We start from the raw sequence: 27166 nt of genomic DNA, 5'->3' as shown, positions 1-27166 counted from the left end.
TTTTATTGTTCTGACTTTACTGAGTTGTCCCATTAGGGGAATGGCGCACATTTGAAACAAGGGACTGATGACCTTGCTGTTTGGTCCCTTAAACCTCAACCAACCAACCATTGTCGATTTTAAACCTTGTAAAAGTAAACCGATGAAACACTGAAATACGACATGAGCATTTTGGAGGTATGTATCCCTAGTCCCCAAAGGGCACACAAAGGCTGTTCACTACCAATATTTCATAGCGTTTGTTAGGTGACAGTAACCAGATGGCTTAACTAAGCCGGTGAAGAATTTGCATTTGCCGAGATTATCCAGAGTGTCACTGATCCCTGATAGGGGATAGGTTTTCAGTGTCGTGAACTCATTGACTGCTCTCGTGTCTACACAGATGTGATAAGACTATTCTCCATTACTGATTTTTGTAGGGGCTCTCTCTGAAGATGAAGCTCAGAGATAGAAAGAAAGTTGACTTACTTTTGCTTCTAGAAAACCTGAAATATTTTACTCTACTAAAGACTGCAAGTGATGATTTATTTAATATGGTGACGGTGCTGTAGGTAGGCGTAGCATCACCTGCAGGAATCTCGTGGTATGTTGTGGAGGTTCGTGGAAATCATTTCTTCAGGGGAAGTCGCAAATTTGGCTAGAACAGGGTATGACATGTACTGATCTGCTGTACACAGGTTTTAAAATCTCTTTGTATTTCTCTTTTTACAGGTAACATAAGTACAGAGGAAGACTGCACTGTAGTTCCTTCTCTAGATTGTCACATAGATGACAAAATGGTAGATATCGAAATAGACGAAAGAGGGATAGAAAAACAATTAAAATCGCTCTAAAGAGGAAAGGCCGCTGGACCTGATGGGATACCATTTCGATTTTACACAGAGTACGCGAAGGAACTTGCCTCCCTTCTTGCAGCGGTGTACCGTAGGTCTCTAGAAGAGCGTAGCATTCCAAAGGATTGGAAAAGAGCACAGGTCATCCCCGTTTTCAAGAAGGGACGTCGAACAGATGTGCAGAACTATAGACCTATATCTCTAACGTCTATCAGTTGTAGAATTTTGGAACACGTATTATGTTAGAGCATAATGACTTTTCTGGAGACTAGAAATCTACTCTGTTGGAATCAGCATGGGTTTTGAAAAAGACGATCGTGTGAAACCCAGCTCGCACTATTCGTCCACGAGACTCGGAGGGCCATAGACACGGGTTCCCAGGTAGATGCCGTGTTTCTTCTGCAATGCGTTCAATACAGTTCCCCACAGTCGTTTAATGAACAAAGTAAGAGCATATGGACTATCAGACCAATTGTGTGATTGGATTGAAGAGTTCCTAGATAACAGAACGCAGCATGTCATTCTCAATGGAGAGAAGTCTTCCGAAGCAAGTGTGATTTCAGATGTGCCGCAGGGGAGTGTCGTAGGACCGTTGCTATTCACAATATACATAAATGACCTTGTGGATGACATTGGAAGTTCACTGAGGCTTTTTGCGGATGATGCTGCGGTATATCGAGAGGTTGTAACTGTTGTGACTTAGCAAGACAGCCAAGTCACAACGAGAGGAAGCCGAAAGGCACGTGTTATGCTCACGCAGATTGGCGTGAGGTCTGGAACAGTTAAAAGGAAATGAGAACTTAGAAAATGGACGCAGTTGCTGTAATACTTAACTTTAATCCACATTTGTAGAACATCGCTCTTGATGATACATGCTTCAAAATATTAATTATCAAAGCTATGGCGCCTTGCTAGGTCGTAGCCAATGACTTAGGTGAAGGCTATGTTAACTATCGTCTCGGCAAATGAGAGCGTATTTGTCAGTGTGGCTTCGCTAGCAAAGTCTGCTGTACAACTGGGGCGAGTGCCAGGAAGTCTCTCGAGACCTGCCGTGTGGTGGCGCTCGGTCTGCAATTACTGACAGTGGCGACACGCGGGTCCGACGTATACTACTGGACCACGGCCGATTTAAAAGGCTACCACCTAGCAAGTGTGGTGTCTGGCGGTGACACCACAGTAACAATAGAAAATTGTACTGAAATGCAGGAGGATCTGCAGCGAATTGACGCATGGTGCAGCGAATGGCAATTGAATCTCAAGGTAACAAGTGTAATATGCTGTGAATACATAGAAAGAAAGATCCCTTATCATTTAGCTACAATATAGCAGGTCAGCAACTGGAAGCAGTTAATTCCATAAATTAGCTGTGAGTAAGCATTAGGAGTGATTTAAGATGGAATGATCATGTAAAGTTGATCGTCGCTAAGACAGATGCCAGACTGAGATTCATTGGAAGAATCCTAAGGAAATGCAATCCGAAAACAAAGGAAGTAGGTTACAGTACGCTTGTTCGCCCACTGCTTGAATACTGCTCAGCAGTGTGGGATCCGTACCAGATACGTTTGATAGAAGAGATAGAGAAGATCCAACAGAGAGCAGCGCGCTTCGTTACAGGATCATTTAGTAATCGCGAAAGCGTTACGTAGATGATAAACTCCAGTGGTAGACTCTGCAGGAGAGACGCTCAGTAGCTCGGTACTGGCTTTTGTTGAAGTTTCGAGAACATAACTTCACCGAGGGGTCAAGCAGTATATTGCTCCCTCCTACGTATATCTCGCGAAGAGACTATGAGGATAAAATCAGAGAGATTAGAGCCCACACAGAAGCATACAGACAGTCCTTCTTCCACGAACAATAAGAGACTGGAGTAGAAGGGAGAACCGATAGAGGTACTCGAGGTACCCTCCACCACACACTGTCGGGTGGCTTGCGGAGTATGGATGTAGATGTAGAACTAAAATTTGCATAAAATTTCTTTCAGGCTGCTCATTTTAATGGCATGCTGTTATATTATCAATATTTAGTTCATGTTCTTTGTTGAATCTAGTACATGGAGAATTTCAGTCTCTCCGCTTCCAAAATTACACAGGTCTGCAAGTAACAAACTGCATGCTTCTGCAGCTGTCGTGCTCGTATTTTTCGTCACAATCCTCTTCAATGACTGTCTGCCATAATAACGAATTCTCATTTTTGTATGCATTATAACCTCGTTGATGACGTTTATCAATTTCACCTGTATGTGGTATAGATCTTAGATATGGTGCCTCTTCAGTCACCAAACACTTGAGCTACCTTGTTTATGGAAACACCCACCATACGAGCACCAACATCCGCCCACATCCTAAGTCACTTAACTCCAGCATAACGCTGTCACAACTACACAGAACACTGTTTTGACTATAACTGGCACTTGCAGCATATTTGGGATATTGTACAGTTGCCGTTCATGGTCAGATACAACAGCACAACCAGCATGCTTGGCTGACATGCATTTATGTTCAAGGATGCATTTCTGGCAGTGTTTCCATATTTGTAAGTGGTAATATAATGTTTTTCGTGTGGTTGTATAATGTTTTTCATGTGGTAGTATAATGTTTTTCAAATCAGTGGTTGTTAAATCATACATATCTAGAAATACTATAATGTTGTTCTTTGCAGAAACTTTTACAAGACAAGAAACATGAACTTGAAAATAAGAGAGAGATGCTGAAGAACAAAATAGAAGCGTTAAAAAATTTTCAGCCATCGGCTGAAGACACTGCAAATTTACAGTTATGTCGGTAAGTTTTCAAGGTGAAGTTAAAAACTTTTTATTTTTTAGACTCTCTAAATGCTCTGAGAATTCAGTCTTGTATGTCTTACTTTTTTTTTTTTTTTTTTTTTTTTTTTACTTCCAAATTCAGTTACATCCTCAAGGAGATCTCTTGGTTTTGCAAAACAAATATCAGACAGTTGCTACCATTAGATTAATGGCAGATAATTTTACAACAGTAATAGACTTGACCAGTGATACGAATTATTGAATGAGTAAAGTAACCACACACATAACACTGAAATTATTAGTTTCTCTGTGTGATCCACAACGGTTTGTTGAATTAATGAAAAGGCGACTCCAATTGCGTTGTAGAACTTTATTCAGTCCATAACCAGCTTTTTTACAAAGCCATTCTCAAGTGGGTCTGAAACTGCTATACATATGATAGAAGTATACATGTATGTGAACAAAACAAAGCTTACATTTGTTCATGTAATGCACACTTAAAATTACTCCGCAAATTTGTTGCTGTATCAAAATGGTATCTAGATATTTGTAAATATGCCCTGTAAGCAGCCCACAACACGTTCAAGCTATACCAAAAAACACTTTACTTCCCTGTAGTTCAACTTTTGTCACAGGACTATAATTCTTTACTTGACCTGGACACTGGAACAGTATTGAATTTTTATTAAAAAAAAAAAGTGGTTTTATCCTCTTACTTCTACAGCCTGCAAATTTGAATGTGTCCAAATATAAAGCCATCTCTCACTGTATGATCACAGAATATACCAGTAACCTGTAATTTATTGTCAAACAAATTAATTACATGCTTTCTGTTTAAGTAAATAACCTTCTCAGTGTTGAAACTCTTCAGAAACCAAGACTGTGACTTTCACAAGACATTATTTCTGGTTAGGTGGTTAAGAAACCAACTTTTCTTGAATTTTTGAGACTGCTAGCAAAAGTAAAACTGCACATTAGTTTGACGGTGTTTCTTTATCTCCTTTGTTATACAGATGGTAAACTTTAAATGATTAATGGAAAATCTCATATAAAGATGTGAAACAAATACTAACAAAGAGATAGAGGGGCTGGCCAGTACTTACCTCAGCTCAGTACAGCCGATAGATACACAAAACAGAACAGAGAATTTACGTTCCTAGCTTTTGGAACAAATGTTCCTCCATCAGGGAGGAGAAAGGGGAAAGAAAGGGAAGAAGGGAAAGTAGATTCAGTTACTCACAACCCAGGTTATGAAGCAACAGGGAGGGTAGCAAGGATGGAGGCATGGTTGTCAGAGGGAAGCCAGATATATTCTACTGTAACTAAAGAGGAAAGGGAAAGAGGAGAAGACTGAAGAGTAAATGGGAGTGAGGTTGTTTAACGTAGGTTCAGTCCAGGGGGATGGCGGGATGAAAGGATGTGTTGGAGTGCAAGTTCCCATCTCCGCAATTCAGAGGGACTGGTGTTGGGTGGGAGAAGCCAAATGGCACATACGGTGTAGCAGGTTCCTAGGTCCCGAGAATTATGCTGGAGGGCATGCTCCGCTACTGGGTATTGGGCATCTCCTAGGCGGACAGTTCGTCTGTGTCCGTTCATGCGCTCAGCCAGTTTAGTTGTTGTCATACCAATGTAAAAGGCTGTGCAGTGCAGGCATGTCAGTTGATAAATAACCTCCATAACATCCTTGTTAAACCCTACAATATTCCCAAACTACCTTCTCTACCCAGCGGTTCCTACCCCTGTAACCGACCCCGCTGCAAAACCTGCCCCATGCATCCCCCCACAACCACCTACTCCAGCCCCGCTACTGGTAAAACATACACAATTCGAGGCAGGGCCACGTGTGAAACTACACATGTCATTTATCAACTGACATGCCTGCACTGCACAGCCTTTTACATCGGTATGACAACAGCTAAAGTGGCTGAGCGCATGAACGGACAAAGACGAACTGTCCGCCTAGGAGAGTTCGTCCACACATGAAACATCCTCTCCTTCAGTATGACAATGCTGCAACAGTCTGAAGCCTTGGATTCACTGTCATTGATAATCTTCTGTACAGTCCTGACTTGACCCTATCCGATTTTCATCTATTTCTAAAGCTTAAAGAACACCTTCAAGGACTTTACTTCGATAGGGATGAAGTGGTGCAATCGGAGGTGTGGTTGTGGCTGTCAACAAAATCAAACACTGTACCGTGTCAGTGTCAACCAACTTATCTCTTGTTGGAAGAAAAGTGTTCCTTGCGAAGGTGACTGTGATGGGAAATAAATGTGTAAACATGAAGATTAAGTCCAAATTGCCTAATATAAAGTTGGAAAGTGGGAAAAAGTAATGGAATGAGTTACGGTAATCTCACAGTATAGCTGAGGTACTGAGCAATCGACAAGGGCATGAAAAAAGATTAAAACTGTTATTAAGAGTCCTGATGATGTCTTTCCACAGAGTAAAGTGATCCACCCGACATAAGGCCTCTCAGTTCTCTCTGTGGTCTCAGTGCATTCTCCAACTACCCGTCTTCTATCCCTTGCCTCTGAAATCACTACACTGTGTGACACAAGCAACTTCCCCTGTGCCAAAGCAGGCTTACCAGTGCCACATTCGTATCTTTTTTTTTTTTTTTTGTTTATTCCCCTCCCTCCCAGCCAAGAGCCGCCCTTTCCTCCATCTCTTCCTACCCTTCATTCCTCTCACCCACTCAACCTGACACACCTCATCATGATTACACTGTAGCACTAGGATAATATCGCGATGTGTTTGTATATGTGTGTTTTTATTGGTCGCTTAGCTCTGATGAGGGATATTTCTGAAGGATTAACAATAATTTCAGTCTTATTTAATGAAAAAGCCATCCCAATTGCTATGTAGAACCTTATTTAGTCCACTAGCAGTTTCAGCTTTTTTGTTTAGTCATTCTCAAGTGGATCTGAAACTACCACACACATACAGATGTTTACATACATATGATTGAAGATGGAAAAAAACAAGTCTTGTGGATAAGTGCTCTCCAAAAGATACAGGTCTGGTATATTTCAAATCTTGACTATCTAATGATGTCATGAGAATGCAGTCATCTAAAGATTTTTTTAATTTATTGCATTATAATTCAATCTTTTGCTTAAAGTGGAGTTCAAATTACTCACCCTATACTCAATCAATATTCAATAATGAGAGCACTTAGTGACTTTGAACATAATATCTAACCAGTTTTAAACTTTTTTGGCTTGCATATTTAATGTCAAATATGTAACACATTAACTCATTTTTAAACTAATCAAATGTTTGAAGGTGTTTAATATATGGGCATTCAATTCTTTAAAGAATCGAGGGGGGGGGGGGGGGGGGAGAGAGGATACTTACTAATACTGTAGTAATCAGTGTGTAGGCGCAAGTGGCAAGTGGGCACACGCCTTTAGATGTGATCTGTCGTGTCCACCAGTGACAGTCTGCAAATTATTGGCCGTAACTAAAATGTGTGTGGAACAAGTGTGTTCCGAGGGCCAGTTCATTTCCAAAATAAATTTTCCACTCTGCAGGAGAATAGAAGTAGGAGGGAGAGAATTGGAGTTGTGAGGATCTGCCTGAATAGCTCAGTCGATTAGAGCATTGCCCACAAATGAGATGTTCTGTGTTTGAGTGTCAGACCTGAACAGTTTTAATGTGCCATAAAGTTTCAAAACAGCTTGTTAATGTTTATTACCTCTCACAGAATCGTTCTTGCTATGATATAGTTGTTTTCATTAATTGGTCAAGATATTTGCTGTCAGCTTAGGAGGTATATGGTTTGCAGACCATGATCAGTTAATTTCCAGATTTTTTTGTGAACAATGGTCACAACTGGACATATCTGTTTGTAGAGTGAAATAGATGACACACGGGAAAGAGTTGTACAATAATTTATTGGTGAATTGTAGATGAACGGTAATCTACTGTAAGTTGAATGCTGGCATACGAATGGTGAATTAGATGAAGAGGGTTTTGCGGATGTCATAATCGGCAGTGTTTCGAGAAGACTTGTAGTTGCAATTGTCAGAACCAAGAATGAGTTCGTCAGGGAAGTGCAACTTCCATGCTGTGCAAAATCGACAGAGGACCACTATCACGGCCAGGTGAATGTGACAAACTTTGAGGAGATGTGAGAAAAGATGTGCTGTACATTCTAGTTTGTGTGAATAAGCCACCTGAGAAGTCATATGTTATGGACTTGGCTGAAAACAAAGACACAGTGTCATACACTCAAATCTTATAATCACAGTCTAAACACAATAGAATTCGTGTAGGAAAATATTGAAAGGCGTATTGGGGGCGCAACATATCAGGGAATTTGTGAACTTAACACTTCCTTCCAGTTAGTTACTGCCAAGGGTTGAGGAGGATTTTGGAGTAAAGGACAGAAGTAGAGGAAGAATAATAGGGGCCTGTTTTCAGCACCTATCAAGTCAAAAAATAATTGGCACATGATGGTGTCATTTAAATTGCTGTCAAAGAAGTCGTCAAAATACGGCTACATCTGCTATCACTGAAATCATAAATATAACTACATCTGATGTAAGTGATTGATTTTCTTTCTGTTATATAAGTGTATATAACTATTGCAGTTAGGATCTTTATTAAATATGTCAATACATAAGGTGATTTCAGTTTCGACTGTTAACAAAATTTAAGTCATCTTTATCTCCGTGCGTATCTTCTGCTTTTGCGAAAATGTAAAGTACTGGAGATAGGCAAGGTTGGGGTCCCCCCGCCACAGCTTCTTGCCCTCTTACCCTGCGACAATCTGTGTGGTGTCTGGGTGCGCTTTCTCCACTCCCTGCAACACCCTCTGCAATCAGCCTGCGCACAATTGGCACACATTATGTCTCTCAGACTAACTTAAATGGAAATTAATAACTGTAACTGAAATTTTCTTGAGGTAATTAGCTTAGAGCACTTGCTTGCAATTATTTGTTTGTTTTACAGGCTCAAATACCAACTCTACAAGGACATAACTGGAGTGCGCTGGGATTATAAAGCTAATGCACCTCGGGGCTGTATCCTTTAATGGAATAACATATTTCTTCTGATTTTGATGTACAGTGATGATCAGATGAGTTAAGAAAGCATTCACTATAGCATGTAGCACCATCTTTTACTATTATCATGATAATTATTCATTATGCCGTGGAGTCTGCAAAACACGTGTTTTGGAAGAGACAACCATTAAATTGCAACCACAATTTGTGAAGAACAGTCATGCACATACTACATTTGCTCAATATGATGAAACTCTGATGACTTTTGGGGCAATGAAGAACCTTTGTGGAGAGGTAATTAAATCTCTTTCACGTAATCCGAGAGTGATTAAAATAATGTCCTATTAGATATACACGTTTTAAGTAGGTGAACAGACAAATGCACATCATCTACCGACAGGTTGTGATACTGTTGTGTTACGGAGAACGTTGACATACAGATTAAAGTGTATGCTTTCCTCATTCACAAGTATTTATCATACAGGAAAGTTGCTATTAATGTGAAATATATCTCACTTTTGAGTGACTTACACTTTGTCATTTGTGTGTACTAACCAGTTCCATAACTTCATAGTTGAGGAAGCAGTATTTTATAGTGTGAGCATGTATTAGATATGTTGTGCACCCATGTTTTTGTGTGTGCCCTATGATGCAGGGCTAGTAGAGAACTCGGCTCTGTATTCCTCAGTGAGGTAATGGCTTTGATGGAATATCATTTCACATATTGTTGTTGCTTTTGAACATTGAATTGTTTGCTCTTATAATCTAAACTAGGCTATTGCTGTCAGGTGATGCTGTTAATATTAAGACTTGTCCCTGATGGTTGTGATTTTACCCGAGTCAGTGTATTCATAGTAAATCTGTCTCATGGTGGGCGACTGAGAGCTCAGTGCTCAGCATCAGAATGGAAATTTCTCATGTGTCTCATCATCACCAAATGTACAGAAACGTCGTGTGATTTCCACTTGGACTGCAAATACGAGGGATAATGGCACCGTGGTTGCATGCCTAGTTGAAATATTGCTGTTGTTGAGATAAAACTAGTACCTCTAATTCAGTATACTTTTTCTCCTAATATTTTAATAAACATGTTTTAGGCAGTACATGACATTTCTATACACGCGGTATGCATTTAATTTGTAAGCTCATAAACAAGTTGATTATGAGTGTCGTATTCATTTTGTGAAGTATCATTTCTTTCTCCCTTTATATTTCAATAGAAACGTTGTTGTTATTGTTACTTCACTTTGATCAGTTACCTCATTTCTGACTTTTGACGTGCTACTACAAAACTTTCCTTCATGCATAACATATGCAGTAGAAAACAATTATTTTGTTAAGCCCCTTACGTAATTTACAGCTTTTCATTTCGCTGTGAATGTTACAGTGGGCAACATGACAATAAAATTATTGCACAGTTGTAATTGTTGCAAGATTTTATGTATGTATTTGTTTCAAAGTTATGCGAGAAATGAAGTAAGGTCACAGTTTAATGCTTTGTTACTTTAGAAGGCATTGGAGGCAGACTAACAGTACTAACAACATTATGAAAATGATTGTTGCTACTAACCATATAGCGGAGATTCTGAGTCGTAGGTAGGCACAATGAAAAGACTGTCACAAAATAAGCTTTCGTCCAACAAGCCCTTTGTCAAAGACACACACACACACACACACACACACACACACACACACACACACACACACGACTGCTACACACTACACAGTACTGACTTAGTCAGCTATGATAATGGATTAGAGTGGGTCTGCCTTCTTGCAAAAACACAATTTTTGTTTTGGTTTGTTTAGTTGCAGGAAGGAAGTTCATTATTATTTTCTGCAAGCATGGAACAGTGCTTCAAATTTGATTATAATAAAAGTCGGATATGGATAGGTGGACTTGATTATGGCAATTCTCATATACAGTAAAACCTGCTTTCAAGAAATTCCTGAACATAGGAAAATTTAGCTTTTAAGTATATCAAACCATTTTCAAATTTGAACCTATTTTTGACAAAATTTCTAAAATTTGTTTGTTGCTATTTTTTATTTTTCCAAATGTCACACTATAATTCTAACAGAGTGAGTGCCACAGTTCACAGCTGATTCTTACTGTCAACGTCTTAGTGTTTTGGTCGATAATTTTGTGCCTCATTCTCCTAGTAATTGTGAGTTTACTGTTAATTCATAGTCTACAATGAACTCATTGCATTATGTTAAATAGCTCCATGACCGTCAGGATATGAAGTCTCTACTTGATTTTAGTCTTCAAGTACACTACTTTCATTGTAGAACATAGATGATATTTCAAGAAAACAATCAAAAACTGGCATTATTTCTTTTCTACAGAGAAATTTTTAAATTGGGAAACATAGTACTAAGCTAAGATGACCAATCAGAAAGCAAGAATATATGCAGCAATTTCCACTCAGATTTGCTTGCTGGACTGTAACATAAGTCACATGATGTAGTGTTACAAATGCTGGCATACAGACTAATTTTGCAGTACCACTAAACTCCTTAGCTGCATCCTTATAAAGAGCATGTTTAAACTTAAGACTGTAAAAACAATTGTTTCATTATTTGTGTCAATCGAGTTGTTGTTGCAAGTTAGAATTCTTTGTTTAATCTGTTTTGCACACGACACATTTTGGGTGAAGTTTACTATTGTAAAGTGTGTGTTTTCTATTACATTTTTATGAGTTAAATGTTACGCTTGCTGTGTGTGAATTACTGCAACGTTCTAGAAACGACGAGCAACAATTTGTTATTATTAATGTTTTATATTAGATCGCTATTATGCAGCAAAATTTCTTTCACGTTCCCAGAATCTGTAGGAGAAGCATAGTCAGCAGCGATAAATTTTCATGTTTTGAAAATTGGATTTCTTACTGTGGTGCATTGAAAGGCCTCACTGCAGTGGAAACAAAAAATAATTTTTTTGTAAACCCTTGTTGCCCGTTCTGTAAAGACCTCATCGCTACTGTTGTGGAGGCCGAGTTGACACTGTCGGTACGGAAGGCCGATTTCTTGAGTTTGTGAAATGGCTTCTGGTGCAGTACACTGCTACGACAATTTTTCTCTGCCAGTATTACACAGCTATCCCCTAGGGTCATGTAACAGGATAGGACAACGAAGGTTCTACAACACTCCAACAATTTGTAACAAAGTCACACAAATGAGTTATAAGGTTTACTTATCTCTGTGACTTGTTGAATAATGGAGTCTGCAACACTGCATGTAATATAACAAAAAAGCCCTCAATGGCTAAGTGCAAATAATAGTAAGTAATCTTCACAGTACATATCAAATGCAATTTACAATAACTCTGTCTGACTTCTAAGAGTTCACTAGACAGCGTTCCCTGTCTAGGTCAGCTCTGGACGAGGATCTATAACCAAATGGGCGAGAACACAAGAGTACGCTGAAGGAACTTGCCCCCCTTCTTGCAGCGGTACCGTAGGTCTCTAGAAGAGCGTAGCATTCCAAAGGATTGGAAAAGGGCACAGGTCATCCCCGTTTTTAAGAAGGGACGTTGAACATATGTGCAGAACTATAGACCTATATCTCTAACGCCTATCAGTTGTAGAATTTTGGAACACGTATTATGTCAGAGTATAATGACTTTTCTGGAGACTAGAAATCTACTCTGTTGGAATCAGCATGGGTTTCGAAAAAGACGATCGTGTGAAACCCAGCTCGCACTATTAGTCCACGACACTCAGAGGGCCGTAGACACGGGTTCCCAGGTAGATGCCGTGTTTCTTGACTTCCGCAAGGCGTTCGATACAGTTCCCCACAGTCGTTTAATGAACAAAGTAAGAGCATATGGACCATCAGACCAATTGTGTGATTGGATTGAAGAGTTCCTAGATAACGGAACGCAGCATGTCATTCTCAATGGAGAGAAGTCTTCTGAAGTAAGAGTGATTTCAGGTGTGCCGCGGGGGACTGTCATAGGACTGTTGCTATTCACAATATACATAAATGAACTTGTGGATGACATCGGAAGTTCACTGAGGTTTTTTGCGTATGATGCTGCGGTATATCGAGAGGTTGCAACAATGGAAAATTGTACTGAAATTTCAGGAGGATCTGCAGCGAATTGACGCATGGTGCAGGGAATGGCAATTTAATCTCAATGTAGACAAGTGTAATGTGCTGTGAATACATAGAAAGAAAGATCCCTTATCATCTAGCTACAATATAGCAGGTCAGCAACTGGAAGCAATTAATTCCAGGTTACAGTTCACTTTTTCGCCCACTGCTCGAATACTGCTGAGCAGTGTGGGATCCGTACCAGATAGGGTTGATAGAAGAGATAGAGAAGATCCAACGGAGAGCAGCACGCTTCGTTACAGGATCATTTAGTAATCGCGAAAGCGTTAGGGAGAAGATAGATAAACTCCAGTGGAAGACTCTGCAGGAGAGACGCTCAGTAGTTCGGTACGGGCTTTTGTTGAAGTTTCGAGAACATACCTTCACCGAGGAGTCAAGCAGTATATTGCTCCATCCTACGTATATCTCGTGAAGAGACCATGAGGATAAAATCAGAGAGATTACAGCCCACACAGAGGCATACCGACAGTCCTTCTTTCAACGAACAATACGAGACTAGAATAGAAGGGAGAACCGATAGAGGTACTCGAGGTACCCTCCGCCACACACTGTCATGTGGCTTGCAGAGTATGGATGTAGATGTAGATGTAGAACTGCTCTTCTATCTTCTGAGTGGCCTTCTGTCTGTTGTCGTCCAGTGAATGGCGGATTGTACTCGGCTGGCAATTGGCTGAGCCAAATTTGATATATTCAGCCTCAGTGCCACCTGTGGTGCTGGTGAAACTCACGCAAGTGTTTATGGCATTGGCACCAGCTCGCATCATTGTGCCTGTGGTGCTTTTCCCCTGGCTGTGTCTTGTTCAGAAGACACGGCACTCCTCCCCAAACCACCACACGATTGTCATGTACGACTGAGCACCATATCAACAGCGAGGGGGAGGCACGGGGGTTGGAACCCTCATTCGAGCAGCGACCGTTGCTGTAGCCAATGCAAAGTCGCTGCTCGCACCCTGACATCTGTCTCGAGACTGCGAGGGAATACCGGTCGAAAAACGATGCAGAAGGTGGATCCCGGAACCCGTTGGCAGGGCATCTTCTCGATGGCGTGAATCCGCAAGAGCATCTTTCTAACTGGAGGTCCCTCAGTAGGCCTCGGCGCAGTGCTGACCCAGCAGTGGTAACGTGGCAGGTGCTGCCGGACATCCGCTAGTGGGCGGATGCGGTGTGGGATTGATGTCTGTCAGCTTGAGGTCCGAAAACAGTGTTGCGTGACCCCACTGTGGAGGGTGGCGCTTGGGTTGCGTCGACCAGAAAGACGAGGAAGCTGTGAACGTATAACAAGTGGCAGAACTTTGCAAGCGACAAAGGCGAATTTGATTTAGGTGCCGCTTCTGAAATTCATCGTGACCTCGAATCTGAAACATCTGTGAACCAATTGAAGTAGTAATGATGTCGCACTCCCGTGACTTCTTTCTGCCATAGATTCTGTAAAACACATGTTAGCTAATCTGGTATGTCGGCTGACTGGAATCTGTAGGTTCCAGCTCATCGTATGTACTCTGCTCTGACTCACTCAGTGCTCTTCAGAGCCTTGGAGCTCCCTATCCGGTCCATCCCTTGATTCAACGGATACAGCAGTCCCTCCATTCTTTCGCTGATAATGGTGGTTCTGTCAGCTTTCTGTGGGTTCCCGGACATGTAGGAGTGCCTGGGAATGAGGCTGCGGATGCTGCAGCCAAGGCTGCAGTCCTTCTGCCTCGGCCAGCCTCCCATTGTGTCCCGTCATCTGACGTTCGTGGGGATGTATGTAAGAGGCTTGTGTCGTTGTGGTGGGATGCTTGGTCATCCCTCCAAGGAAACAAGCTCCGGGCAGTAAAACCGCTCCCAACTGCTTGGACAACATCCTCCAGACCATCTCGGCGCGAGGAGGTCCTTCTGACCAGGTTGCGGATTGGGCATTGCCGGTTTAGCCACCGCTACCTGCTCTCCGGTGACCCAGCCCCGCAGTGCCCTTGTGGTCAGGCATTAACAGTGCGCCATGTTTTATTGTCGTGTCCCCGTTTTAGTCAATTTCGTGTTGTCCTGTCCCTGCCATCTACTTTACCGGATGTTTTAGCTGACGACGCTCGAGCAGCTGCTCGTATTCTGCATTTTATAACTTTAACTGGCTTGTCCAAAGACATTTAACCTTTTTACTTATTTTATCTGCATATTTGTCAGGTCCTTCTGGTGTCCCCCCATCCCCTTGAGTTTTACCAGATTCCATGTGCTCTCACAACAGTGACTGGGCGCTAATGACCTCAGCAGTTGAGCGCCCTTAAACCCAAAAAAAAAAAAAAAATGTAGGTTCCAGCTGCAGCAGGGGTCGGAACAAATGCGAGAGCGTGCGGTGGCGTCGCCCGTGTAGCAAATCTGCCAACGGAGGCCCGTTGTGGGGCTGAGAGTGAGAAGTGGACGAGAAGTGAAGCGAGGCTTGTTCGCATCGATGATGCGAGCAAAGTTTTAAAGTTTGCCCGTTTGCTTTTTGAACATGCGAGCAAAACATTCAGCCTCGCCATTCGTAAGGGATGAAGCGAATGTAATAATTGAGACTTCATTAAGACAGATTGCAATTCTTTTACATTCTGAGATGGTTTGAGATCACGTATTGCTTGCAAATGTGCCTGTGTCGGATGAACAACTCGAGAATTGCAGCCAGCAACTACAATATTGTGCCGGTAATTTGTACATGAAGGCACAGAAGTAGTTAGTTGTTCTACGTAGTGTTGAAAAATGGCAGGTGCTGATGTACTACTGAAAGGCAAACAATGGGACTTGGAAAAGTCCTAAATGTGTGTTGAAGACACAGGTAGGTATTGCGAAGGTCAGTTTTTGAAAAATAGCGACCTGTGCCTGAGTGATCCAAGAGTCTGTCACATCGAGGTAATGCATAACTGCTAGAGAACTGACAGTGGCTTTGAAATCGGTACAAATCCTAATTTTTCCTGATTATTTGTGAATATAAACTACTTGTGAAGACCACTGACTTGCAGAGTTGGTGTGATTATGCCATTATCTTGCCAGTGAGCCAGATCTTTCGCAACCTGTTCACAAAGTGCAATAGGCATTAGACACGCTGTGAAAAAGCGCGGCTGCGCGTTGTTTTTAAACGTGATGTGCTCTACTAAGTAATTGGCTTTACGTATGCCAGAAGCAAACAGTTCTTGAAATTCACCACAGAGCTTAGCAATACTGTCACTTGAATTGAAATGAGACACAGCTATCACATAGGCCACAGTGTTTAGTCCAAACAAGCAGAGACCAAAAATATTAACAGATTGTCTACTTTGTAGCACTTGAAAGGAAACTGTCTTCTGCAGATTGCGATGCGTGGCTGCAATGTTAAGTGTTCCTATCACTGGAATGTTCTGGCCATTGTATGCTGTAAGCATATTTGTAGATTGACACAGTTGCGGTTTGCCTAACAGTTCATAAGTTTCATAGCTTAACAAGGACACTGATGCACCTGTATCTAATTGAAGTTTGACCATATGGCTTGGAATCACTAAAGGTACATACAATTTAGTAGAGAGATGTTGTACAGGAGAACTATTCCAGAATGAGATTTTCACTCTGCAGAGGAGTGTGCACTGATATGAAACTTCCTGGCAGATTAAAACTGTGTGCCGGACCGAGACTCAAATGTAGGAGGCGAGGTACTGGTGGAAATAAAGCTGTGAGGATGGGGCGTGAGTCTTGCTTGGGTAGCTCAGTTGGTAGAGCACTTGACCGCGAAAGGCAAAGGTCCCGAGTTTGAGTCTCGGTCCGGCACACAGTTTTAATCTGCCAGGAAGTTTCAGGGGAACTATTGATTGTTCTGTGGGAGCAACCTGTTCTGAATTTACAACATGCACTTGCATAGCAGGGAGCAAGTGTTTCACATTGTGACCCGAGGACTTTGTCTTTTTAAGCAGACACTTTGTACATGTCCAGTTCGGTGGCAGGAGTAGCAAGTGGCTTCATGTGGCTTGGCATGACAGGCAATCTTCACGTTTATGTGCTGAATAGCATTGGGGACAAGATTTTGCACCACACTGTTGGTGAGCGAAGCACTGCTTGCACTTAAGCTGTTGACATGTTACGATGTTCTGTCCGTGAGGCTGTTTGTGTGCTGTTAAGTGTGGCTGTTTACGGGACCACGTAGCACTGGGGCTATTTGCACTTTTCCATTCTACAGCACAAATGTTAACAGAGTGCTGAAAACTGTCTACAGCAAAATCACAAGAGCCTTGGTAATTAGTGATCTGCAATACCTGCTCAAGAGTAGGATTGGAATATTTCACAATCTATTCTCTGATCCTATTGTCTGTCACATTCTGTATGATTGTGTCCCTGGTAATGTAGTCACTGTAATATTGTCCACATTAACAACAGACATTTTTATCACAGCGTAAGTGATAAAAAAAAATTGTTGAAGCATTGTGCCTCCCTTTTTGTGCCAAGGACAACCTTAATGTTGAGTAATGAATGTCATTTTTTCCTTCTGGTACTGTAATTTTGAACTATAGTGGATTATTTACAAAAAACTTAATGAGGGAATAAATATACTGTGAAGCCATAGCCAGACTGCCCAATTCCTTAAATAGGTGGCTAAAAGACGATTGTGGGTGAATACCACGTATTATTCTTATGGCACTTTTTGCGCAAGATGATTTTCTTAGAGATCAGTTACCCCACAACATTATCCCATATGACATTATTGAACGAACCATTTCTTCTGTTTCTGTATGTATGCTTGGATTGATTAGAGTACTAGTGTCATCTGCAAAAAGAACTAATTGTTCTTGTATACTAGATGGAAGAACCTTTACATATATGAGGAACAGTACTGTACCTAAGACTGAACGTTGTGGAACCCCATACAACATTTCTCCTCAGTCAGAATCATGTCCTTGGACTATATTGAATTACTAAGTACAACTTTCTGTATTCTTTTAGTTAGATATGGGATCATCCAGTGGTTGGCTATACAATCAACCCCATAAAATGTCTACCTAGGAGAACACTGTGATTCACAGAGTAAAGTGCTTTTGGGAGGTCGCAGACAATACCAACCTGCACTATTTTATTATTTAATGCTTGTAAAATATGGTGAGTGAACATGTAAATAGCATTCTCAGTAGAGCAAGCCTTCTGAAACCCACACTGTGATTTTCCAAGGATACTATTGTTGCTAATATTATTCTAGAATACACCAGCTACTCAAAAATTTTGGAGAATATTGTCAGCACTGAAACAGATGAGTAGTTATTGATATCTCTCTTAGCATCTTTCGTAAAGAGGGGTTTAACAGCACCACATTTCAATCTCTGCGGAAAAATGCCTCGAGTTAGGAATGCATTACATATTTCAGGTAGGACTGGTCTTATTACAAGGGAACAGATTTTTAGTACTCTGCGGGAAACACCATTAAAACCAGGTGAGCTTTGATTTTTGAGAGAATATATGAGTTTATTAATTTCAGAAGGAGAAGTTCTTGATACACTCATATGATTGAATTTTATGGAAGTTACATTTTCAACATACTGCTTTGATTTTGCTTCAGAACTGTTTGTACATATGCTTTCTGCTATATTTAAGAAATGGTTATTAAATACGTTTGCTACGTGTGACTCATCATTTACAGCTCTTCTCTTCAGTCCAATAGTGATGATATCATGTTCCGCGGCTGGTTGTCCTGTGTCTCATTTCACTCCATACCGTATAGCCTAAAGTCTGTTCTAAGTACTGATGTATGATGTTATCTGCATGTTCTTTGATTTTGTAATAACCTCTCTCAGTAATTTTGAGTAGGTTTTTGTAGTGTGCAATTACTGCATGATCTACTTGTTCTTGCCAAAAGACACATTACCATTAAACGAATTCGCAATTGTCAATGAGGACAAGCATCAGCTGTAGAATGAAATGACAACAATGAAAATTTGTGCCAGACCGGGACTTGAACCCAGATTTCTCGCTTATTGCGAGTAGTCACCTTTCCATTTGGCTATCCGTGCACGACTCACGGCCAAACCCAGACTTCCACATGTCGCCAACCTTGTGTCTGTAACCTGTACTCGTACATCCATTATACAAGGTGAGTCACCTAACGTTACCGCTGGATATATTTCGTAAACCACATCAAATACTGACGAACCGATTCCACAGACCGAACGTGAGGAGAGGGGCTAGTGTAATTGGTTAATACAAACCATAAAAAAATGCACGGAAGTATGTTTTTAACACAAACCTAAGTTTTTTTTTTAATGGAACCTCATTAGTTTTGTTAGCACATCTGAACATATAAACAAATACGTAATCGGTGCCGTTCGTTGCATTGTGAAATGTTAATTACATCCGAAGGTATTGTAACCTAAAGTTGACACTCGAATACCACTCCTCCGCTGTTCGATCGTGTGTATCGGAGAGCACCGAATTATGTAGGGATCCAAAGGGAACGGTGATGGACCTTAGGTACAGAAGAGACTGGAACAGCACATTACGTCCACATGCTAACACCTTTTTATTGGTCTTTTTCACTGACACACATGTACATTACCATGAGAGGTGAGGTAAACGTACACACGTGGTTTCCGTTTCCAATTACGAAGTGGAATAGTGTGTGTCCAACTGGAAATGCGTCGACGTACGTGGTATCAGCATGATGGTGCACCTGCACATTCCGCAATTAACACTAGGCTGACCCTTGACAGGATGTTCGACGGGCGTTTCATAGGACGTGGAGGATGCATAAATTGGCCAGCCCGTTCTCCTGATCTGACACCTGTGGACTTCTTTCTGTGGGGTACGTTAAAGGAGAATGTGTACCGTGATGTGCCTACAACCCCAGAGGATGTGAAAACGTATTGTGGCGGCCTGCGGCGACATTACACCAGATGTACTGCGGTGTGTACGACATTCATTACGCCAGAGATTGCAATTGTGTGCAGCAAATGATGGCCACCACATTGAACATCTATTGGCCTGACATTTCGGGACACACTCTATTCCACTCCGTAATTGAAAACGGAAACCACGTGTGTACGTTTACCTCACCCCTCATGGTAATTTACATGTGTGTCCGTGAAAAAGACCAATAAAAAGGTGTTAGCATGTGGACGTAATGTGCTGTTCCAGTCTCTTCTGTACCTAAGGTCCATCACCGTTCCCTTTGGATCCCTACATAATTCGGTGCTCTCCGATACACACGATCGAACAGCGGAGGAGTGGTATTAGAGTGTCAACTTTAGCTTACAATATCTCCGGATGTAATTAACATTTCACAATGCAACAAACGGCACTGATTACGTATTTGTTTATATGTTCAGATGTGCTAACAAAACTAATGGGGTTCCATTAAAAAAACTTAGGTTTGTGTTAAAAAACATACTTCCGTGCATTTTTTTATGGTTTGTATTAACCAATTACACTAGCCCCTCTCCTCACATTTGGTCTGTGGAATACAGGTCAGACATTGTACTTGAAAGTGGCTTGCCGGGTATCGGCAGGTAAATACAACATTGCAGTGCCTTTGTTATTCTGATTATGATTCAAAGTTCCTTTGGACATGCGAGCATGTGCAAAGGAACTTTGCATCATAATCAGAATAACACAGGCACTGCAACATCGTAGATAAATTTCCCTTTTCCTTTCACAGGATACTTAAATTCCTTTAGTGATCGATGGTTTTTTGCATGACTGTTAAGTGTCTTTTCTGATTAGCTTATGTGGGATGCTATTTTCAAAGAATGAATGGAATAGATTAAATTTTATGATAGCATTTGGTTCATTACAAATTACCCCCATGTCATCTCATCCAAACTATTCTTTAAAACATTTATCAGCAACCAAATAAATAAAGATACTAAACGAATGTACAGAATGAATAGGCCTTCAAATGTCTTTCCAGCAGTCTCAGTCTTCTGCTCAAAATTAGACACAATGTGGCAAGATAAATGAAGTTACGTATTTCAGATAGCTAGGTGACATCGTTAAACCTACAGAAGTAAAAAAGGTCGTACAGAAGACTCTACTATAAAAAATGAAGAGAGCTAATAGCAAAACACAAGATGTATATAATAAGAAATGCACATCCGTTCAGTCCAAGGTCAGACACTACAACATAGTGATCAAACCTGAATTCTGTATGCAAGTGTAACACTAACACTCTGTACAGAAAACAAGATGGAAAACATACTGAAGGAAGAATGCAAAGTCATGAGAGAAATTCTTGGTCTAAATTTGACCTATCAGCAGATGTCAGAAAAAGGTTAAAATTTTACACACACACACACACACACACACACACACACACACACACACACACCAGCACGCTGCCATCAACATACTCACCAACAGAATTGTGACATACAGACAAGGGATCAAGTCAACAATTCCATGGACCACACTAGTCAAATTTGACTTAGAAAAAACACAAATCGATCCAACAGAAATTGAAGACGGAAACATTGTACAGAGACTAGATATATAAGTTGAATGTGAGGTCAGAGAATGCACGCCAGAAGAAACCGGAAACAAAGTGCACTGAAGGTAGAAAGAAACTCCACGGAGAAAAAAAAAAACGAGAGGATTATGGAAAATCAGGCAGAATTCTTTGTATGAGCCAACAGGAGCTCTGTGCAAATAACACATGGACTCTTCTTCCAGGACTGATATGCTGTGTCAAATTTTGCCTCTTACATTAGACAAAAATCTTTAACTTTTATATGTTTAATGCATTTCTTTGCTACTTGGAAGTTAATGCAATAGATCATTGAAGACAATATCGTGATTGACATAGGACAGTCAGTGTGATTGCTGTTGCCTAAAGAGGCAAACATGAATGTACTTGGATGTTGATACCTATATTTCTAGACTGCATTTGACAGTCACATTTGTATTAATATTTCCACTTTCTGTGAATACCATCAGCAGTCCACATACGCTCTGGGCACCAGTGTTCCTGGTTGCTCGTTATCTAGTATCAATGCTGCTTACCCCCCGATAGCAGTCCATCTCAATTAAAATTGTTGGGACCTTGCACTTTCCCCTGGATAATGTGCATCTCTTTAACGAGTATAGAACTACTTTTAAAGTTGACTACCTGACCAAATTCCTTGCCATATTTGGCAATTGTGAGTTGTAATGGATGGTTTAAGCCTGTGTGACATGATAATTTGTGTTTTGGAACCTTACTTCATCTGTATAAGTGCCATTACAGATAAAGACCAACATCTCTGTGTTGTTGTCCTGTGTTATATTGAAACAAGTTAATATTTTCTCTTCTGAATGCTAGAAAATACGGCTCAACTTCTTTCCTTCAGAGTTTCCTGCCGTATTCAGTAATGCGAGTGGCGCAGGGGAGAATTGTAATTTGATGCCGTGTCCTTGACCTTCTTTGATGACGATCAAATTTGTACCGATTACAATGTAACATATCCATTAGCCATTAGTGTCTTCCTCGAGAACCAAAGTTCCTGTCCTATATGCTCCACATCACTGATGTGATACACTCATCTGGGCCATGTCCCGAGGACAGCCAAATTTTCTGCAAGAGGGTGAGTTGAGACCACATGTAGATATGTTGCTGTTGTTTTCAGTCCAGAGACTGGTTTGATGCAGCTCTCCATGCTACTCTATCCTGTGCAAAGTTCATCATCTCCCAGTACCTACTACAACCTACATCCTTCTTGCCTCAAAAAGTTGAGGTTCTGAAAGCTGTACTACATTACATGTTCTACTAATATCTTGCAAACAATGATATCTAGAGCTGCAACATCAGTGTCAGTATCGAACAAGGTGGACTCGTGTTTGGAAGGACTGGTGTTCAAATTTCTGTTCAACCATAGAGATGTAGATGGACTGTGGTTTTCCTAAATTTTTGAAGTAAATGCCAGGCTGGTTCCTTTGAAAAGGCCACAGCCAATTTCCCTACCAACATTCCCAAGCCCAAGCTTGCACTCTGTCTCTAATGACCCCATTGTTGACAGGCTATTAAATCCTGATCTTCCTTTTAATATTGTCAGTCTCCTCAATTCTTACGGTTATGTTGAGGTGACTGCCATTTACATGCTTGTCGTACCCTTCGAGCTATTACTTTCCGTATTCCAGATCGTGAGAGTGTTGTTATGTACCAGATGGCTGGCACTTATTCGAGAACACGTAAAGGAACACTTTGGAAACACACATTCTTGCTGCAGAAGATAAGGGAATCTCGTGCAGTGCCTCAATAATTTTGTTTTCCTACTGGCTACTAGGGACTCTGATACTTAGGCACTGATTTGTGTTGTTGATCACTACTTAGAAAAAGTAAATATCAACATAAGCAAGAACCCAGGTTTACCACTTGCTCTCAATTACCACACTGGCAGTCAGTCATGATGCATCAGCAATTAACAGCCAGTGAAATTCAGTTTAACATAAACAAGTGGGGTTTATGTCTAATATAAGGGAAATAGTTAGGAAGAATACAGCAGAGCAGCTTAATTAGCCGCAGAAGAAGACTCCAACATCAACATTGAAACATTGGCCATCTTACTGTGTTAGGCATGTTTTTCTTTAGTTCATAATACAAAAGGTTTGGATAATGATTTATCTGTTCCTGTATTTTAAAATGGATTAAAAAAAAGTCTTGACTGCAATAAAATATTTGTTTGTAATGGTACTCAGTTGAGCAGCAGACGTTTGTGGGTCAACGACACCTCCTCCATTCACTGCCACCACTTACCATCGTGGTATAAGTGATCTGCAGATGGCCACATTCTGACTGAAACCAGTTACCGTTGTACATAAGTATTTTACTGCAACCGAGACTGTTTTTAATCCATTTCAAAATATTTTAACTAGGCTGCTGATTTTCTCTAAGAAAAATGTTCTAAAAATTAAATTACTCATTCCTGTATTACAAAACTGTTCCGCTGTTTCCTGTTCTGTTGATGGTTATAGAGCTTTGTAAGCTATCTGTTATCAACTATCAATATCATCTTTTTTGTGTAATTTCCTTTTCTTTCTTTAATTTTGTACTTGTTTGGCGTAGAGCTTAAACTATCTCTGCAGTTAAGGTCACTAACACGTACAAGTGTGACTGACTGCGCTTGACTCGGAGGCTGATACTTTCAAAACCTAGTGGTATAAGAATTTTTCAGTGGCACTATTTGGCTGGCACGTGCACGAGTCATATAAAGATTACGCCAACATCCTGTATTACATTACAAACGGATCGGCAGTGTCGTACGGAGTGAAGATGATGATGTGTCCGTCAGATGCAAATCCTAAAATTGGTGATATCGTTGGAGCTATTCAATTGCAGTAGACTATATGCTGAGCCCTGGTTTAATCTGCTCCTTTCCCTTCATCCATATCAATAGAAACACAACATTACTCTATACAAGCACTTCTCACAGTTGCCAACACAACACAGATACACACTTCATAACAGGTTGGAGGAAGACAGCTACAAAACACTTCCACTAGGATCTCACCGAGCGAGGTAGCGCGGCCGTTAGCACTCTCGACTTGCTTTTGGGAGAACGACAGTTCGAACCTCCATCCGGCCATCCTGATATAGATTTTCTGTGATTTCCCTAGATCACTTCACGGAAATGCTGCGATGGTTCCTGTGAAAGGGCACAGCCGACTTCCTTCCCCATCCTTCCTTAATCTGACGGGACTGATAACGTCGCTGTTTGGTCTCCTCCAGTGAATCGACCATCGTCTGCTAGGATCTTGTCAGAGATGACGATGCACGATTCCCGCATCTGCTCCCGACACTCATTTCACGAGTTAGGGATTGACTTTTTAAGTGATGCTCACATTCTGTGATATATTTGTTGAGCTGTTTGAATATAAAAATGCTGATACCTGTATTGACTCTTTACTTTGACATTGGTATGATATAAAACTCAATTTTTCTGCTTTCAGTCGCCTGTTAAAAGTGCTTTGAGAATTCAGTATGTTGCAATTATAGCCTTTACACATATTGGGAAAAAAGAGTGTTTATAAGTGTGTATCATACACTGATTTAATGAGATCTTGTAGGTATTTCGGTAAACTGTTGTTAGATATTGTGTATGTAAGTTAAAACTCTTGCTCATGATTTGTTGTGAATGTTTTCCTTAATTTTGCTTCAGATGTTGTGAATAAGACGACTAACTATGTGAAACCATTTTCACAGGAATCTCCCAATGAAGATAAGTTGTGGGATGAAATTGCAAAAGCCAGCACTGCAGACTGGAGTGCTTTTTCTTGTGAATGAATCATAAAACGCCTTGAAAAATACTTACACTTTTATATTTCCATGACATTCAATATATTTTAGCTATTCATGTGTAAAGTTGTATATAGCCCATTGAATAAACTTTAACAGCAGCTGAATTAACCATGTTAAGCATTGCTGTTATCATTATCATCCAGCATTTTGAGCTGAAGCCCTAGAATGTTGCTCTTTGGTGACTATTTAGTCAGTTATTGGCACACTGGGGTCCTTTCCTACTGTTCTTGCAGGCACAGTACATCTAACTGCCACTCTTCTAACCTCACGCAATATGCTGACACTTCTCATGGCATTAAACTGTCCTATTTTTATCTCCATTATGGATGATGGGTATGTATTCAACAGTTTTGCCCTACACATCTGTAATCCCAATATGTACAGCTGTGCATCATCACACATTGCATGTATAACATACCTAAGGAGAATGATTCCTTGCACAAGTTACTGGGTTTGGTCTTCTTTGTGTAGAACTATTTGATGCTGTTGCATTACAGATCTGTGCTGGATAAATTTACTGTAATATTAAATAAGTAGCAGAATGTACAGATAAGGAGTGCAAATGAGAGAATCTTGTTTTTCTCACACCACTTTATAGCAGTAGCCCATCACCAAAATTACAGGCCATAGGCCTACTTAGTGACAATAACCAATGTCTGTCAGTACAAGAATGTTGCACATATCTTCAGTGTTAAGAAGCAGTAGCATTAAATTAGTATAGAATCACTATTTTCACAACCTGTCCTTCACTACCCTGCACTGCTACCACAAGTTATCACTTTAAAATATGTCATCAACTTAAGCTCAGCAACTCTCCTTCCCACCATAAAAAACTCTGCATTCAATTTTATCTATCTCAGTGAGGACTTAAGCTTCACACTGAAATATTTTTTCTCATTTTGTACAAAAAACATGTTTCTGTAAGAGAGGGTGGTTAACCTCATGTAAATATGATTCTATCTAAAAGAAGTGTTAGTTTTCATCATGTTAAACAAAGCAGAATCATAACTGTATTTAATTAAAAATTAAATTGATTTGTGAAAGTTTCCTAAAGAAAACTGTGAAATATACTTGCTATCCATGTTGGCAAATCCAATTTTTATTTTTTTTAATTTTTTTATTTCAGAATTTTTTTTTGTTTTAAAGGCACTTTAGGGAAGCAAAGGTGAATCGTACAGGAAAGAAAAATTGGAATTTGGAATTTAAATACTCTTGTAAGATTTCTGAATGCACTAGTGGCAATCTTCTAAACCTAAATGCAAACAAAAAATGCCAGATTAACATCTATAAATTCCCAGTTGCATCAGAGAGAGATTATTTAAAAAATGGAAGTTCATTTGCACTGTAGCTGAATAAGTTAACTGTCGTTATAATTATGTATGCGAAGATTAATTCTAGCCAGCAGATTTTGTAAACATCACTAGGCACAGGTATTCCAGAACATGTGGAATTGGCATTATACTAGCATTTGCCCTGGTCAGGTTACATGGGGTGGTGGTGGTGGTGGTGGTGGTGGTGGTGGTGGTGGTGGTACTGTGGACAGTGTTTTCACCAATCGACTGCAAATATAACTGTGCATGACATAGGTTGCAGTGCAAACCATAAAATATTGGAAAAGCCAACCAGTTCCTATTTTCAGCACACAGAGTATGATGAGAACAGATTATTATCCACACTGTTTTATGATAGTGAAAGTAGTAAGGATGTAATGGGCTCTAGAGTTTCACAATGTGATTCAATTCCAAGAAAAGAAAGAATGTATAAATTGCATCAAAGTACAGGTTACAGATTAGGTAAATTTGAAAAAAAAGCTATAAAATGAGGAGAACCAGTTGAAAAAACTAAAAAAGCTATATGATTACTGGAAATTTCAATTAATTGAAAAGTTACATAATGTCACCAAAACATTTATTAATAGCCAGTTAAGGAATGCCAGTGAAACGTCCACAGCAATATGATGGTTTGTGTAAGATAATGCATTTGCTTTATCCATTTATAAGAATAGTTCCAAGTTGTACAAAACTGATAGTTCGGTAATTTTCACATCTATCAACACCTGCTTTCTTTGGGATTGGAATTATTATATTCTTCTTGATGTCTGAGGGTATTTCGACTGTCTCCTATATCTTGCTCACCAGATGGTAGAGTTTTGTCAGGACTGGCTCTCCCAAGGCTGTCAGTAGTTCTAATGGAATGTTGTCTACTCCTGGGGCCT

General features: G+C 40.4%; 1 protein-coding gene across 1 annotated transcript in view; it reads right to left on the bottom strand.

Annotated features, from left to right (window-relative positions):
- The window catches only part of LOC126214985 (mucin-2-like), a 153294-nt gene extending 126764 nt beyond the window's left edge, over positions 1-26530 (bottom strand). Inside the window, exons 1-2 of the mRNA XM_049941616.1 lie at positions 26438-26530; positions 15692-15748 (exon numbers count right to left, since the gene is read on the bottom strand). Coding sequence (XP_049797573.1) covers positions 15692-15748; positions 26438-26530 — 150 coding nt within the window. The remainder of the gene's footprint in view (positions 1-15691; positions 15749-26437) is intronic.
- Between the last annotated feature and the right edge of the window lie 636 nt (positions 26531-27166).

Source organism: Schistocerca nitens, chromosome 12 (genome assembly GCF_023898315.1).
Source record: "Schistocerca nitens isolate TAMUIC-IGC-003100 chromosome 12, iqSchNite1.1, whole genome shotgun sequence".
NCBI lineage: Eukaryota > Metazoa > Arthropoda > Insecta > Orthoptera > Acrididae > Schistocerca > Schistocerca nitens.
The sequence above is the reverse complement of the archived record's forward strand: the minus strand, read 5'-3'. Positions and strand labels throughout refer to the sequence as shown.